The sequence below is a fragment of the Danio rerio genome, chromosome 22, assembly GCF_052040795.2.
Source record: "Danio rerio strain M-AB ecotype USA chromosome 22, GRCz13ab, whole genome shotgun sequence".
Lineage (NCBI taxonomy): Eukaryota > Metazoa > Chordata > Actinopteri > Cypriniformes > Danionidae > Danio > Danio rerio.
In genome coordinates, this window is record NC_141042.1 from 27472541 (window position 1) to 27490385 (window position 17845).

General features: G+C 33.7%; 1 protein-coding gene across 4 annotated transcripts in view; it reads right to left on the minus strand.

Annotated features, from left to right (window-relative positions):
• c3b.1 (complement C3b, tandem duplicate 1) overlaps positions 1-17174 on the minus strand; it is a 51842-nt gene extending 34668 nt beyond the window's left edge. For 3 of the 4 annotated variants that reach the window (XR_015521257.1, NM_001442341.1, XM_087302999.1), the window contains 17 exon segments: positions 17068-17174; positions 16932-16967; positions 16119-16145; positions 12910-13102; positions 10268-10430; positions 10122-10192; positions 9917-10008; positions 7730-7812; positions 7553-7640; positions 5328-5430; positions 5134-5248; positions 4868-4983; positions 4494-4649; positions 2143-2355; positions 1864-2064; positions 1554-1712; positions 492-621 (listed from right to left, as the gene is read on the minus strand). Coding sequence is in view for 3 of the 4 variants with exons in the window: in NM_001442341.1 (NP_001429270.1) it covers positions 492-621; positions 1554-1712; positions 1864-2064; positions 2143-2355; positions 4494-4649; positions 4868-4983; positions 5134-5248; positions 5328-5430; positions 7553-7640; positions 7730-7812; positions 9917-10008; positions 10122-10192; positions 10268-10430; positions 12910-13102; positions 16119-16145; positions 16932-16967; positions 17068-17141 (2020 nt within the window). In the remaining variant the exon portion in view is untranslated. 4 annotated transcript variants of the gene reach the window in all.
• Positions 17175-17845: the final 671 nt, after the last annotated feature.

Genomic DNA, 17845 nt, shown 5'->3' on the forward strand with positions numbered 1-17845 from the left:
TGTGAATCTTTATATTTAGGTAATATAAATGGATTAATAAAGACAAGAAACTAGAAACAAGTAACAGCTAGTAAAAAACTAATTACAAAAAAAAGGTTAAAATTAGAGACACCTAAGGTGATCTTTTTCATTAAGAACACAGACTGAATACTTTTTTCTGATTTGGAGTAAATGGATTAAATATTTTTTACCAATATGCCCAGCTTTTTCTAGAATTGTAACCTTTAAATGGATTATTATGTGTCTAAATATATATCTTTTCTTCTTTAAAGGCAATCTTCTAAAGGATTTGTAGCTCCCCATCTTTTGCTGGTTATAGTTGTTGTTGTTGTTGTTGTTAAAGGAAAGAAAACGCAAAGCATATGCAAGATCTGTAAGTCTCTTTCTGCATGAGAGATTATGTAAGTTATATATGTATTTTCTTTTGGAAACTCAAAATAAATAAATGTTAAATGTAAATGTAAAATGTTACTGCTGTGTCTATGAAAGACCTTCTTTGGAGTCAGTTGAACCTCCTGTGCTGGAGTGAAACATCAGTCCTGCATCACTGAAAACACCCATATTATCCTTGCCTCCTCCTGCGGTGCAGCCCATATCAGCCTGATCCACCACTTCCCACACCTGAATGAAAGAGTTTTATTTTTTATTTATTTTACTTTTTTCATTGAGGAGAAAGTTCTGAAAAGAACAGTGCACAGGGTTCATACACATATTTACAACACAAATTCCATGACTTTTCCAGGACTTTCAAGTCAATTTTCATAACCTGTTTCATGTAATGTCAACATATACATGGTAAATCATAAGAAACATTTCAATTTATTACAGCATAGCATAAAACATGCATTAAAATTTATTTTTATGTCTATGTAAAATAGATGATGCTTACACAGCACTAATAATGTGAGAGCATGTTTTAGTCAAGAAAAGGAAATAAGTAAAAACAACTAAGCTCCATTCCAATATACAGATATTGTCAAACTAATTTGAGTTAATCTTAATAGTTTGTTAAACTAGTAATAGTAGGTAAAACTTATTGTATTATAAAGCTGTGATCATCACTGCACTTTTCGCTCTAAAGACTTCCATTCATAGGCATGCGAATACGGCAGACCAGAAACCAGGCACGTGTTTCGCAGATCACTGCATACGAAAGTTCAAGCTTGGTGAATTCTTACCTGTGAAATCACGTCAGGTGATTGTGTGAGACCAATAGAAGATCGTTTAAAATAAGAAATTATAACATATGGAGCAATCGCTCACTTTTATTAATGTCTAATCATATTTTTTAACCCCGCCTTTTTTCACAGCACTGTACGACAGAATTTTGCAAGCACAAGCTCTAGTGTGACCGCAGCTAAAGTCGTTTTGGACAAAAATGTCTGCTAAGTGACTAAATGTAATTGTAATTTCCATGACTTTTCCAAAACCTTGTGGGTTTTTCTGTTTTTCCAAAACTTCTCCAGACCTGGAAAATGCCATGTAAAAAATCCATGACTTTTCCAGTTTTTCCATGACCGTATGAACCCTGAATGCAAATGACAACCACTCACCTTTTTCTGCGTCAAGCGGTTTTTACTCAACAAGAAGATGGCATTATCCACAGCTACCAGGCTGACCTTTGCTCCAACATCACCTTTCACTTGAAATTTAAAGCTGCTGCCTGGTGAGTAAGAACTGACAATTTCTCCATCCACTGGTCCAACATTAAGCTAGTAAAAATCACAAAATTGAATTTTATATTATAAAATTTATATTATAGGCAATGCCAGACATCATTGTTTTGATATTTCTGTTCAGAATTATATTTTTTAAAAATCAGAATGTTAATAATAACTGCTTATCAATACCACAAGAACTCACCGAACCTACACACCGGTCCTCCACATCAACAAACACTGAGTCTGCCACCACTTCAGCCCTATGCTGCCATGGCAAAACGTAATACGCCACAAACCGAAATGCAGGTAGCATTTCTGAGGTAATGAGCAGATGAACGCTTGTTACGTCCTGGCCTTTGACATTCACTCTACCAGCCTGAATTATTTTCCCCTTATTTAACACCTGGAAAAGAATTATTAGTATGAATAACACTGACAATACAGTCCGCTTTAATACTGAAATGTCTCCAGGGTCACTCACAATGTATGTGAGATGCTCCACGAGTGCTCTGTGGTTTGGTAAAGAGGATTTGATGTACACTTGGATGCTGATACTGCCACCGACCACCACTCGACTTGCTCCCACTGAGACGTGCAAGTAGTTATCGTGACCGCTAAAAGTAGAATATGGCTTGACGTATACCTCTTGAATGGCCTGCTGTTCTGGTTTCAGTGACGGATCCACTGTCTCCACCTATATGATGTTAAATATACAGTATTCAGCAGACAGTTAAAACACTCCTATTTTGGCTCATTTTCATTGAGTGGTTCAGTTGAGTATATTAAAGACCATTTTGAGGGATGTAAACAAAAATCAATTTCTTCTACTTAATAACTGTCTGAATGACTTGGACATTTTAAAACAGCACTGTTTTTGTCTAGCAGCTTCAAAAATGAAGAAATAAACAGTACAAGGACCAGTAATTCCTACGTTGCGTCCTTCTGGAGTGTTTAAAACAAATTCTATTAATTTAGCAAATAGATTGAAGATTCTATAAAAGATTATAGTATTTTTTTAATATAAATTCTAAAAGCAAAACTCTGCAATAAAATGACAATGAACAATAACTTGCCAAAAATGAAAATGCATTTTTAGTAATAAAATACACAATTTAGAACTTTTTAAAAACTCAAAAAAAAATTAACATTAAGGCAAAAGATTGATCCATAAATAATAAAAAATATAAAACAATACGAAAAAGGTAATCAACACTGGGTTAATGTTAAAACACAAACACAAACTCTGTTTCCTTCAGTCACCTTCCCTGTTCTTTACTTTATTTGAGATGCAGGGTCCAGAGCTTATATTAAACTCTCGTTAATTCAGTTAGGACATAACTCTTATAAACTTGTCTCAGGAAAAATATTACCAGTGTGCAAAATATGTCAGTGAAAGACACTTCAGTATTGCATTTCAGTAAAATACATTTTAGACTTAGTTTAAAAAACCATCTATAAAACCAGGAAAAAAAAAAAAAAATATATATATATATATATATATATATATATATATATATATATATATATATATATATATATATATATATATATATATATATATATATATATATATATATATATATATATATATTCTTCTATAAAGGCAATCTTCTAAAGGATTTGTAGCTCCCCATCTTTTAAAGACACTTCAGTATTGCATTTCAGTAAAATACATTTTAGACTTAGTTTAAAAAACCATCTATAAAACCAGGAAAAAAAATATATATATATATATATATATATATATATATATATATATATATATATATATATATATATATATATATATATATATATATATATATATATATATATATATTCTTCTATAAAGGCAATCTTCTAAAGGATTTGTAGCTCCCCATCTTTTACTGGTCATAGTTGTTGTTGTTGTTGTTGTAAAGGGATGAAAACGCAAAGCATATGCAAGATCTGTAAGTCTATTTCTGTTTGAGAGATTATTTAAGTTATATATGTATTTTATTTTCTATATAATTCAAGTAGTCAACGTTTATTATTCTGTAATTGCCTATTTTCAATAAGTGTGCTAGATTATATCTGTTTTCACATGATCATTAGCAATTAAAAGCAAAGCTAAAAATCATTTTGTGCTTGTCTTTTCTCGCCGTTATTTTCCCCTTCTCTTTTTCTGAGCCTGAAGAGTATTGTTAGATTTGTTTCATCATTCACTTGTCTAATTTCCAGTATAGTATATGGGACAGGCAATGGACCAAAGGCAATAGCTGTGTCTGTGCACGGATTTGCGTTCTTGTAGTGACCTGTCGTTCTCGCAGGTTACCTTTAAAGAACAAACTCGAACCACAAGAACACAGATCCCATATGAGAAACGAGATCCTGCGAGCTTCCTGTTGATTAACTGACCTACCACGAAAACATTTTCAACTTTATTAAAATTAGGTATTTTTTTCTTTTCAGTAAAACTTTATAAATATTTAAGTACTAAAGCACTGTCTATGAAGATAATTTGTAAAATGCAAATAAAAATGATTTTAGCAAGGAAACAGCCAGGACCACTAGCGGCAGCAGGTCCCTAAGCAGCCGATTAGTTCGCTTATGCAGGGATGTCCAAACTCGGTCCTGGAGGGCCGGTGTCCTGCATAGCTTTGCTCCAAGTTGCTACACACCTGCCTGGAAGTTTCTAGTATACCTAGAAAGAGCTTGATTAGCTGGTTAAGGTGTGTTTAATTGAGGTTGTAACTAATGTAGGACACTCTGGTCAATATTACAATTTGATTAGGTATAGGTACAAAGTAAAGTAACTTTCAGCACAAATGGGGCTTGCTGTTTTTGTGTGCGTTTATGCGAATGACTTACTTTCAATATCTGGGAATTGCCATACAGTATGTGCGTTTTCGGCATGTTGATGTGAATGTTGATGGTGCCACTGTGGACACTGATTGGACTTTCAAGAAAGGTGACTTTAACAGGAATATTATGAGTTGGAGATCCATCATGGTTACTCACGATAACCTAAAAAAACAGCAAAAAAACATGTTTGCTAATTGGAAAATGCTAACATCATGATGTAACATCAACTAATTGAAAATAGTGGAATAAACATATTTTGATGACTTTTATTTTTAATGATTAAATATGATATTGATTGAAAGTGGTGATAAAATTGTTGAATTATTATATTCAAAAGGTATGTTTTAAAACTGTAAGCATTGCAATGAATATTAGATTACCGTCATGGCTAACGGCAGACCAGGTTTATAATATTTTGGTGTGTCCTTGATGGTAAGCATGTAGGGTGAATTTACGATTTTAATGCCGGATTTCTCTGCTTCCACAAGATCGCTACCTGTGAAGAGGATAAAAGTTGTTGTGAGTGGTTGCCAAGCTTTAGCTATACTGTTACAAGTCAAGTGATACCTTGTTGATGTTCCATGAGTTAGGAGATTTTTAGAGCATTGCTTGCGTGTTGTTAAGCTAGGGTGTAGAACTTCCTTACCTGAACTAGTCAATACTGATGCTTTAACATACACCGTAGACCCCAAGAGGCTGTTTATGTCAGGATAAGCTCTCTTTATCTCCTCCATAGTCAAACTAACACTTCCTCCATTTAGCTGTAATAGACACAGAGTCGCAATAGTAAATTTCTACAAAGATAATTAAACTGTTAGCATGTTTAAATTAAACACTTACATCATCAATTTGCTTCATGGATGTGAGTCTCTTCTTTTCACCATTAATTTCAATACCAAACAGCACATACGCAACACCCTTCACTTGCGCGCCATAAAGATACCTGGATGAAATATATACAGTGACCACATGTACGGAATCAACACAATAAAAGGATTCCACAAACTTTCCAATATTATCATATAGGGCTGGGCGATAATTTGATATCGATAATTATCATGATATATACATTTTCAATAAAACAGTTTGTTAATTGCTCGATAATATTTACACACTACGCATAACGCTGCACAGGCATTTTGCAGCCTGCCCTCCCGGATGCCGCACGCAGTATACAAGTTTACAGCCATAAAGTGTTAGTGGCACTTAAAGAAGTAAGAAAAAAATCAGGTAAAAAAGGTCAGACACAGACATTGTTGACAAGAAACGTCACTAGACTTCAGTAGTCTTGAGCTACTTAATTTTTTGCAATCCGACACAAAAAAAGCAACAAGCACTGCAAACTGTGCAGACGACTCGTGTCATCAAAGCAGGCAACATCACAAACCTGTTTCATCGTTTAAAACAATATAACCCTTATGAAGATGCTAATAAGATTACAGACCCAAGTGTTTGTAAACCAGCACAACTACTCAGCAGAGTTTCATGTCATCATTTTTGAAAGCCATCCCTAACGAGGAAAAAAAAAAAACTTGAAAAGACAGACGAAAGATATGACAGACTATACAATCTCAATGAATACTTGATGCTTGCTGTAAACTACAGGCGGCATTATTTTAGGGCATTTGTCACTAAATTGATAGGATCTGTTGTCAAGCTTATGTTTCCTTTTTAATGTTAAGATATTTTCTTTTAAATCTGTAATACCACTATTGTCCCTCATTGACGGTAAAACACCCAGCCTTTAGATATTTAAAAGACAAAATTACCGAGGAAAAATCAGATGCCAGACATAATCTTTAAAATAATGACATATTAAAAATACTGCAAATAGGCCTATATGACAGATGTTTACAACAACAGTAAATCATCAGTTATTTTCCACAAAGCGAAGCATATATCATCCACCCACAGTTGTTTAAGACAAACTAAACTAAAAAAAAATACATATGTAAATATATATTTCTTTGAAAACGTATATTTTTGCAACAAATTTCATTTTGTATAATGTGCAACTTAATTTTGATGTATATTTTGTTGGTTAGTTATCTACAGCATAAACAAGAGGAAAGAATAACATCTGAGGTGAATCGCTTGAAAACAAGCCCGCTATATGATATGCTTTAGAGCCAAAACAGTCACTAATTACAGACGATGCACATATCTGCATTGCGCGCCCTGAATGCATGGCAAATACATATGATGTTATCAAACATTACATTTGATTTTTTTATATATCCTATATATGACAGAGAAAAGTGCAGGGTGAAAAACTCAGTCATGAAGAAATTCTCGTTTTAATTAGTGGACACAATAAACACAAAACACTCCTTGAAAGAAAATTAAACTCTTCTTTCACAGCCCGAACAATATGCGAGATTTGGGAGGAAAATAAGACTTTGAGTAGAGGGAGATCATTCTCCATTATCATCACGGGCTCCTTAATGTAAACTAATCTCGCTGTCATTTCTTTTCTGCTGTAAATATTTAGTTAGAACATAGCTTTACATTTAAACTAAATTCCGTGACACAGAAATATTTCAAAAGTTCACACTTAGATACTGTTTGACAACTTTAGCAAGTTAGCAGGTTTGGCATGCTGTCCGGGGAGAGAACCCTGAGCTCGGAGATAATTGAGCCCAGGGCTCCCGCCAGGTCCATAAAGCATTTGAGGGGAGTACGAGGTCAGGTGTTCTCGACAGCTCCCCTCAGCAAAAGAGTAAAGGAGGAGAAGGGATGGATGGGGGGTTTCTTCGGAAAACGAAGATAAGGGAGTAGTTCTTAGCTAGGTTACTTATAGTGAGTTTGGATCAATCCGATTGGCTAGCTAATGAGTGTAGATGAGTGGCCAGCTGCAGTCAATCATATCACGTGCTCCTCTCGAAATTAGTTTGTGAAACTTAATTTAGTAGAGTGTAAGTTGAAACTTAGTGTCCCCTTAAGTCAAAACTAGGCTACATTTTAACTTGCAGACTGCTGGTACAACTGGCCACTGGTGAGTAAATATTTCAAATAAAGCATCATTGGTTTTAAAATAATTCACAGCAATTTGATTTTTGACACACCTGGCTGTTATTTCAACTTCCAACTTCTCTGCATCCAGACTAAGGTGGGATGTTTTAGGAGTAAGTGTGACGTTGAATGCTGGAAGCACTGAAAAAAAAGAAGAAATGGTGTTAACACAGAAACGGAGAAAGAAATATGTAGAAGAAACAAATCAGGAGGTAATATGAAGGGCTTACCATATTTCTTCACTTCAAACTCTCTGCTGAAAACATTCTCTTTTCCCTGATCAAACTTTGCTACAACTTTCCATCTGCCCTCTCTAGGAAATCCAAAATATACTTTTGGTCAAGTCACACAAAAAAACTTCACACACACATGCTCACACAAGTAAAGCAGGGAAAATTAGTATTGAACATGTCACCATTTTTCTCAGAAAACATATTTCTAAAGGTGCCGCTGATTTGAAATTTTCCCTATATGTTGGTAACAACCAAAGAAATCCATATATGCAAGGAAAACAAATCTAATTATTTTACAAATTAAGTTATCTGTAATAAAATGAAATGACAAAGGGAAAAAGTATTGAACATATGAAGAAAGGAAGGTGTAGAAAGGCAGTAAAAGCCAAGACAGCAGCTGAAATCTCTCAGTAGTTATTCAGCAACCCTCTGCCCTTCCTCATTGTAATGTACTATTTGCTGCTTCAGACCAACATCTACATTAGCAGGATGATGAAGATGAAACCATTTCAGCAAGACAATGATGCAAAACACAGCCAAATGCTTTCAGAGAAAGAAAATCAAGCTGTAGAATGGCCCAGTCAATCTCCTGACTTAAATCCAATTTAAAATACAAAATAAAGATCTGAATTGATAGACGAAACCCACTGCATCATCAAGATTTTTACCCTCTGTTGAAGTCTGTGAAAAAAATTAATAAATAAAATTACACCTGAGCAATTTATGTGACTCAATTCTCTATATGAGAGGCGTCTTTAAGCTGCCATCACCAAAAAAGCCATTCCAAAGTCATTCCATTTTTATTACACAACTAAATTACTCAGATTTTTTTTTTTTTATGTTTGTATTGTTTGTTTGTATTAGTTTTTAGCAAAATCTGGTTCATTTCCATGTCAACAGCTTCTTTATATATTATTCCCAAGAAAAAAAAAACATGGCGTGTTCAGTACTTATTTTCCCCTCTGTTTGTACATACAGATTTGGTAAAAAAAAGTTTTGGTTTTTGTTTGTTAGGTATCTGTTTAAGTAAAATGTTTACATGTTTTATTCTAAAAAGTTCAGATAATATTTCTTCAGATTTTCAAATAAAAGAAATAAAGTTATGTAATGCTTTTTTAGAGAAGTGGTCAGGTTTATTCCACTAAATGATGATTTTTATCAATTTTCTGCAGTTGAAAGACAAACATTTATATAAATGTATGAAAACAAATGACCCTTTTTGTTATTTCATGCAAAATCAAAATGCTCAAATGTTTTTTTTTTGTTTTTTTTTTTTTTGCTTTTATATAATATTGTTTAAACTTTAAAGCTTTGGTGTGAATGGACCTAAAGGACACATATCCACCAAAGCATGTTTTTGCGCAGCTGAAAACGGCAGTGTTTTTTCAAAAATGTGTTCAGAAAAATATGGCACTTCTGATATATTTATATACACAACCTGACAAAAGTCTTGTCATCTATCCCAGTTGTAAGAGGAACAAATAATGACTTGATTTCTAGTTGATCGTTTAGAAAAGCAGCAGAAGGTAGATTTTTCAGCTGAATCAACTGTTAAATTGCATCCCAATCATCACAAATACTACTGAACATCAAATTAAAACCTGCATGGACCTAAGATTCTGAACTAAATCAGTCAAGTTTGGTGAAAGAAAAATCATGGTTTGGAGTTACATTCAGTGAGGGGTTTACAAGAAATCTGCAGAATGGATGGCAACATCAACTGCCTGAGGTATCAAGACATTTGTGCTGCCCATTACATTACAAACCACAGGAGAAGACAAATTCTTAAACAGGATTGTGCTCCTTCTCATACTTCAGCCTCCACATCAGTACCTGAAAGCAAAGAAGGTCAAGGTGCTCCAGGATTGGCCAGCCCAGTCACCAGAGATGAACATTATTACATTATTATAATCTAGAGGCCTTTGCCTTTCATAAAAGCCACTTCTGATTCCATATGATCAACTAGAAGTCAAGTTTTTAATTATTGTTTCTAAAACATAGATGGGGGACAAGATTTTTGTCAGGTAGTGTATTTGGCTAGGGCGAAAAAACACAACAGTGGACAAGCACCCTAAACTACATCTGAATATTCTTTAAACAACCTCAACACTCTATTTATCTTTTGGTGCATAATACTCTGTTTTATATTCTACACAACACAACTGAACTATTCTGAATGCATACTTGACTACAGTAGACAGTGAGAAGATGTCAGAAAAGACCCCATCGATTGCTTTAACTCTCCCAATACCATGCACCGCAATTCCATCTGGATTCTGAAACATGAGCAAGTTGTGCTGTAAGCATTAATATTCCAGAAAACAAACAAACAAACAAACAATTGTCCAGCAAACATGATTACAACACTTAGGTTAATGTGACAAATCACCTGAATCTCCAGAGATATGGTTCTCTCAGAAGAACGAAACTCCAAATCAGACACAAAAGCCCTGAAACGCACTGGGAAAAGGGGAATAATTGTAAATTTAAATGAGTACTATGAAAACAGCTCAATAGCAGCATGTGAGAGCTGACCTTTGTCTCCAGGGTTGTAAATAGGTTTGTCGGTCTGAATAAAGATGTGTCCGGAGCGGAACGACACCGCTATTACTTTTTCTGCACGATAGATGTTGCCGAACTGAGCAACGAGCTTCACATACTTCTTTTTTCCATCTGGAAGTAGCAAATTTGGGTTGATCTGATAAAAAAAAAACATATTTGATTATACTTGCATGCAACAAGAGATGTGATCATAAACATTAGAGAACTTCAGCAAAGGGCTTTATTTACGAATAGCTTGTATGAGCACTAAAATAATTTCAGAATTTACGAAACTCACACAGTGGGAAAATTGTATTGTATAAGCAATTTAGTAGCTTATTTTATATGATAAATTATAGGATATATGCAAAATGGCTTTTAATTCTTCAGGTACCTGGGTCAAATGCTTCCGGTGAACTGTATGCCGTTAAACAATTTAGCGTGTTTAAGGTCTGTTTTCTTTAAAAATCAACCATTTGTACCGCCGGATTGACATATGATATAAAGTGGGTCTCCAAATGTACAAGCAGCACTGCATTAAACTACATGTTTTTAAAATATGGAAATGTATTTTACTCCAGTTTTTTTCAATGGAGTTTCTAGGCTCGCCTTCTGATCCTGATGTGCGATCTTTTCGTCTAGTTTTACACTTAAACAACAAAATGAATGGTGAAGTCTACTTAACTGATTATATTTTAATTACTTTACACCATCGATGCTGTAAATGGAATTGTATAAAATTGAAAAAGTCACATTAACCATTCACCGGAAGTAAATCGTTATAGGAAGAAACCCTAGTTGTGCATATACCCTATTGACTTACTCGGGTTTGTGCTTATCATTAGAGTGTGGAAGCTTACTTCTTGAGATTAAAAAATATTAGCAATAAATCAAAAATAATAATAATTTAGGGCTTGAAATTGCGACAATTTTGGTCACATATGCGCCCGAAATTTTATCTATGCGACCTCAAAATATATTTGGGCGCATTTGTGCGAGTGCAAAAAAATGTTGTGTGCGACCAGTTTTTACTGCAAAATGTTCATCACATGCGCGGATTCGGGAAACATTCACCAGAATGCATTTCTGCACTTGAAACGCAGCGCTCAGTTGTCAGGTCAATTTGCGGCAGTAAACAAAGCCAAGTCCGTAATGCTTGCCCCGCCTTCGCGCTCTTCCCACCACAGCTCTGGCACTAAAATATCAGCTGTCAATCACTCAGTCAATGCCTTCTGGCTTGGGATGACAGAGAGAGCTACTACCGCGAAAAATTATAAAGCGCTGAAAATGAGAATGAAGATAACACTGACAGATTTTGTTTTAGAAACCATGGCATCTAAAGTTACAAATAATGACACATCTTAGTAGTGATCATGTGCTGAATGGTAATCCACCACCATCTACACTTTTCGAAGAGTGAATAAAAGACTTCCATTGGCTTCAAGTCCGCTATGAAAAGTCTGTGGGATGGAATTTTCAGGTAACTGTTTGCCACATCTAGCACGAGAGCCTCTGTTTAATCCTTCATATAATCGCCAGATGCTGTCCGCCATGCAAGTGGCAGCTATATGTCAAATACACCATGTACACCATCGCAAACGGGCTTACACTGAGTAAACTAATATCGCTACTCATGAAAAGACCATTATTGCTATTAACATGACTTATGCATATAATAAGGTGCAGTATATGTCAAAAGCATCAGTGCAATATCAGACAGCACCCGTGAGAACAGCACAGTTATATCGTTAACAGATTCATCCATGTCAAGCAGTGCGTGCAGGGCCGGTGAGCGGTCCGTGTATCTTTTGGTCACTCAGTTATGTTATAAAAATCTATTTTCTTGTGATAATGTCGCTAGTTAACACACTCAATGCATCTTTTTTACCAACACATCCCATAATGTCTAAAATACCAGCCTCTACCAAATGGTAGATATGTCAGTTTATGGTAAAAGTACCAGGCTTAATACATATACAATGAAAAATTTGAAAATATGAAGTGTAATACCAATTTACATAAAAATATTCAAAATAAAACATTTTTGAATACTAAATCACCTTTTTAAGTTTTTTAAGTATGCCATAAAATATTTCATCACAAAGGATTCTCATTTAACACGTTTTCTTGTTTTTTTTTACAATAAAACCAAAATCAAGTGCAGTAGTGTGTGACAGGATTATGTTTGATATTTTTTTTGTAAACCAACATTGCTGTGTGTGCAAACCATCACTTTGCTTTTTAAATTACTTTAACAGTCTGCTATTTAAAACAGTAGAAACATGGTCAACCATTTTGTAGAGGGGCAGTCGAAGGGTTAAAGGGGTAAGATACCCAAAACTTAATTTCTTTCTTCCATTGCACACAAAAGTAAATCTTTGAAATAAACTAGACGGTACAAGACGGTAACATTTGACTTTTATAGTCTTTGCTTTTCCTACTGTGGAGGCCAATGATTACAAGTATCTAACATTCTTCACAATATCTTATTTTGAGTTCAACAGAAAAAGAACCTTAACAAATTTGGAACTACTTGAAGGTGAGTAAATTGTGGGTAATTTTTGTTTTTGGGTAAACTATCCCTTTAAGCCATTTTGATGCAGAGAAGGGTTTCATGCATTCATACATAAATTCACCTCTAGGGTTTGCAGGGCGCTGTAGTTGTTGTCTGAACTGAGGAAAACCGAGCCCCGCGACAAGGCAGTTTGGGAGTTTGGATAGTCGTAAACCACAACAGTGACTTCTACCACCTGTGCCAGGTTGTGTCCCTCCACCAGGATGTTCTGTTTTGTTCCAGGCCTTATTTTTGCTGGAGCTAGAAGAGAAAACCTCAAGAAAAACAAAAGATGCATTTGCACCGAGTAGTTGCAGGAGCTCAAATCATAAGAACTACAGTATTCAACATTTGAAAGGGATCAAAAAAGTTAATCAAAGTTGTCCTGAGGCAAGAACACATTTGGATTTTTGGAAAGGTTTAAGTCCAATTCCAAATGTTGACTAGTTTAGATAACAAAGGCCTGTTTCCCTGAGAACAAATAGCCCCACATACTGTTTCCTGGTTGCATTTACAACATCATAAATAGAGGATTAAATTAATTACGACAACTTGTTTAGCTGCTTATCATGGAGACTGAGAATAAAAAAAAAACAGCACAGTGGAAAAAGGAAACAGGAAAATAATGAGACCATTAGCATTCTGTATGTTTATGCTGCATAACAATTTAAAAAAGCATGAGATGGAAATTTCTATTTAAATAATTTTGCTTCTGTGCAAGTTTTACCTTTTATATAAATTTTAGCAAAAATAAATCCATTCTTCAATATTAGAAAAATAAATATCTATTTATTATTGACAATTGGTTGAATTTGGGTTTTAGAACATATGGTCATGCATAGTCATTTTTTATAACTTTTATTAGGATTGGAAGAATAGTTAATATATATTATTGATACATAATTCATTGTTGTGAATTTATAGTTTATTTATATAGCTTGTGTCATATTTTTTTATATATTTTAAAATTGGTTCATGCAATTTCCTTTTTTTTCTCACATTTATCTATTTATGAACATGTGAATTAGGGCTGCACGATATTGAAAAAAAATCAAACATTGGGATATTTTTGTATTCTGCGATATATATTGCGACATGAATACAACTGCACTAAATGAATTAAATCACCATTTGGAAATAATTTAGAATTTTAGATGGATTGGAATGATTCTGTATGGAAGTGCAAAAATATAATAAACAATCTATAAGCGTTGATAAGTTCAATAATGAGAAAAATTGGGATGACGACGGCAAGTGAAGAGCGGGAGGGCTAGAGATAGGCCAGAGTCACGGTGGCAGGACAGATTGCCCGTCAGGCCACCTGGAAACGTCCAAGTGCTCCCAATGGCCAGTCCGCCCCTGCCGACATGAACTAATGAGCTATTAATGTATAATTATATCTCTTAATTATATATATTAATTATATACATTAACTCATCCCTCATGAACTCCTGTATTTAAACTGTTGATGTTGACAACCCTTTTCGGTAACACTTTAGTTTAGGTCACAATTCACAATATTAACAAACCATTAACTAACACTACGAGATTAATAAACAACTAACTGGCTGTTTATTAATAGTTAGTAAGGTAGAAGTTGGGTTTAGGTTTTGGGTGGTTTTAGGGATTAGTCGCGCCCCCAGAAAATTTTCTTAGGGGTGGCCAAGTAAGGCCACACCAAATCTTGGGGTGGCACACAAAACAATAATGAACTGTGTATATATTGTGAACAATGAGTAATGTTATGTTTTTGTTTCTGGTAAAGGAAATAATGACGTTTTAAATAATTCCATTAATTACTCTTTCATTAATTTCTCATTAATATTGTAATTTATTTCCTTAAATAATTCAGCAAGTACACATGCAAACCAAATAAAAACCAATATTTAGTTTAAAAACTCCTTTCAGGTAAGTTATTTTTCACATACTTTTATTGTACAACATACAGTATATGCCATGTCTAAAATGAATGAAGATTAATGAATGAAATAATAAAACAAACAAACAAACGAACAAAAGACATTACTACATACACACACACTTACTATACAGACTCCAATAATATCATTTATCCATGTTCCTTTTTGAGCCACAATATTATTAATAAATATACTTCTATGATGTACCTTTTTGCAAAATACATCCACAAAATCATTGAGATTTTTGGCTCTAAAGTAAACCAGCAAAATAATGGAGTTTCTAAATAAACTAGATTCTGAAAAGCCGATTTCAAAATGCATCTATTAATTTATTTGGATTTGTGATTTTCAATCAGATAAAACACAACTTTTTCATTTCAAATATAAAAATTTCTTAATAAAAAGTGTGCAATCTCAGGTGGCGCTGATCAATAGTTTAGTATTTTTATTATTGTGAATTCAAGTAAGTACATTTAAATGAATAATATCAACAACTAAATCATATTGGGGTGGCCACAGGGGCTTTATAACTACTATTACACAGCTAATATCTTAATTATAGGCACATAGTAAGCCAGCAGTTAATAACATGAATTGTGACCAAAACAAGTTTATGAGGGTTTTAAATTAAGCATTATCATGTAGTATAAATTACCACATTAACTTATGCTAAATTTAACCATTATAAACTTTTGACAAGTTAATGTATAATGATATTGTGACTTTATCGTTATCCACACATGAACTCATGCGACTCAGGTTGTAAAGATTAGTGCGCACCTTAACTCATCCTTAGTTCATAATAAAGTAACGTTCAGCTTACTTACTAATACTTCATTATTCATGTACTATAATTGCAAAGTGTTACCAAAATTCAATAAAATGTATTGTTATTAATTTATCAAAGTTACAAATGGTACAATTACAATTTCATAGGTCATGTTTTTAAAACCTTTACACAGTCACAGGCTTCAAAAAACTGTTGCAAAATGATAAAATCTAAACCACACTCAACACTGCATACATGCGAATGATCACATTGCCATATTGATGCAGAAAATATACATAGTGCTGCCCTAATGTGAACTGCAAAATCGGTATTATGTAGTTTATGTATTATGTGTTTGTATGGTACTGTAGGATATTTTATGTTGTTTCAATGTAAATGATCTGCAATCGATAACAAACTGTCAACTTTGCCTAACCTAAAAAGAAATAAAAATGTTATAATATTTAAGATGCATCTAGTCTTATTGAAATATATCCCACAAGGCACACTTATTTGTTTAGTAAATAAATTACAACTCTGTGAAATTACCCATGATTATCTGTGCATGTGTGTGTTTACTGAGGGCAGAGGACAGTTACTCACGACGGAGAAGGGTCTTTGACCGGCTCACTGTAAACAGAAAAACACACTTCAATTGAACTCCAGTTCAACCAGTATTTACATTATAGAATTTGATATGCAGATATAGTTGAAGTCAGAATTATTAGCCACCCTGTTTAATTTTTCCCCAATTTCTGTTTAACGGACATTTCTTAACATAATAGTTTTAATATCTCATTTCTAATAACTGATATATTTTATCTTTGCCATGATGACAGTAAATAATATTTGACTAGATATTTTTCAAGACTCACATACAGCTTAAAGTGACTTTAAAAGCTTAACTAGGTTTATTAGGTTAACTAGTTAGGGTAATTAGGCAAGTTATTGTATAACGACGGTTTGTTCTGTATCGAGAAAAATATATAGCTTAGGGCTAATAATATTGACCTTAAAATGTTTTCCTTTATTAATAACTGCTTTTATTCTAGTTGAAATAAAATAAATAAGACTTTCTCCAGAAGAAAAAATATTATCAGACATACTGTGAACATTTCCTTGCCCTGTTAAACATAATTTGGGAAATTATTAAAAAAAGAAAAAAAAAATCAGAGGGCTAATAATTCTAACTTCAACAGTATATATATATAACTTTATATATAAATATTTTTCTACACAATTCTCTTATAAATACTAAAGAAATAACAGTCCGAAATGACTTTATTAGTTTAAGCACATTTTACAACAAACAACATTGTTAAACATATTGATGCTTAATTTGTGGTTAATATTGTTTTAATATAATCGTTCATTTTCGGGACACAAAACGAAACAGGGTAACGTTAGGCTACTTACATTTGTCGCATATTAGGTCTCCAAACCGTCCTCTTGCTGCTCATTTGACAAGATAAACACATTATAAAAATCAACGTCGACAAGATAAGAATATATTTTTACACATTAAAAGTTAATAATGCAGAGTTAAACGCACTGTCGTTGAGGGAAGGCCTTTCCATCGCAGATTTGACAGAGCAGGGTCGCCCATAACAGCAGCTGAAGAAGCATCGTCCTGCTGAAGTAACCGCCACTCAATATGTCAGAAATAACTAGAAAACAAACAGCTAAAATATCGACATATGCCCAAATCCCTCCTCCCACTAAACTGGGAGCTTAGTGAATCTCGAAACTTTGTAAAGCAATTGTGCAATGTTTGCAGTGTATTCTGGGCAAAATCAGTTTTCTTGACAACACACAGACACCCAGCATTAGAAACGTTTAAGGTGCTGTAAACAAAATGGTAGGCTATAAAAATCTATTTTTATTTATTATTTGGACATTTTAACTGTGTGCGTTGCATTCTCTGCATTGCCATTTGTTGTCATTGGTACATTAAAGTTTATGCTGCACTTTGTATTGCAGTGTTTACTCAACCTGTCAGCCTACAACTTAAAAGGATCATTATTTAAAGTTATGTCCTGAGCAGGTTAAAGGGACAATATGTAAAATGTTTTTATTTATTTATTTTTTATTTATTAGACAATTTTGCTGATTTACCCATTTTAATTATTTTAGAAAATGTTCAAATCCATAAAAATACTCATTTTAACTAGTGACATGGTCCATGTCAATGACATCATGACCCTATATATCCGGTTAGATTTGATATAAAACAGAAAAACAACAATGACGTTTTAATATGTTGTATGATTTATTGGACTGCACAGAGCCTAAATGTATTTAGTATGATAAAACAGTACTGCTCATATAGG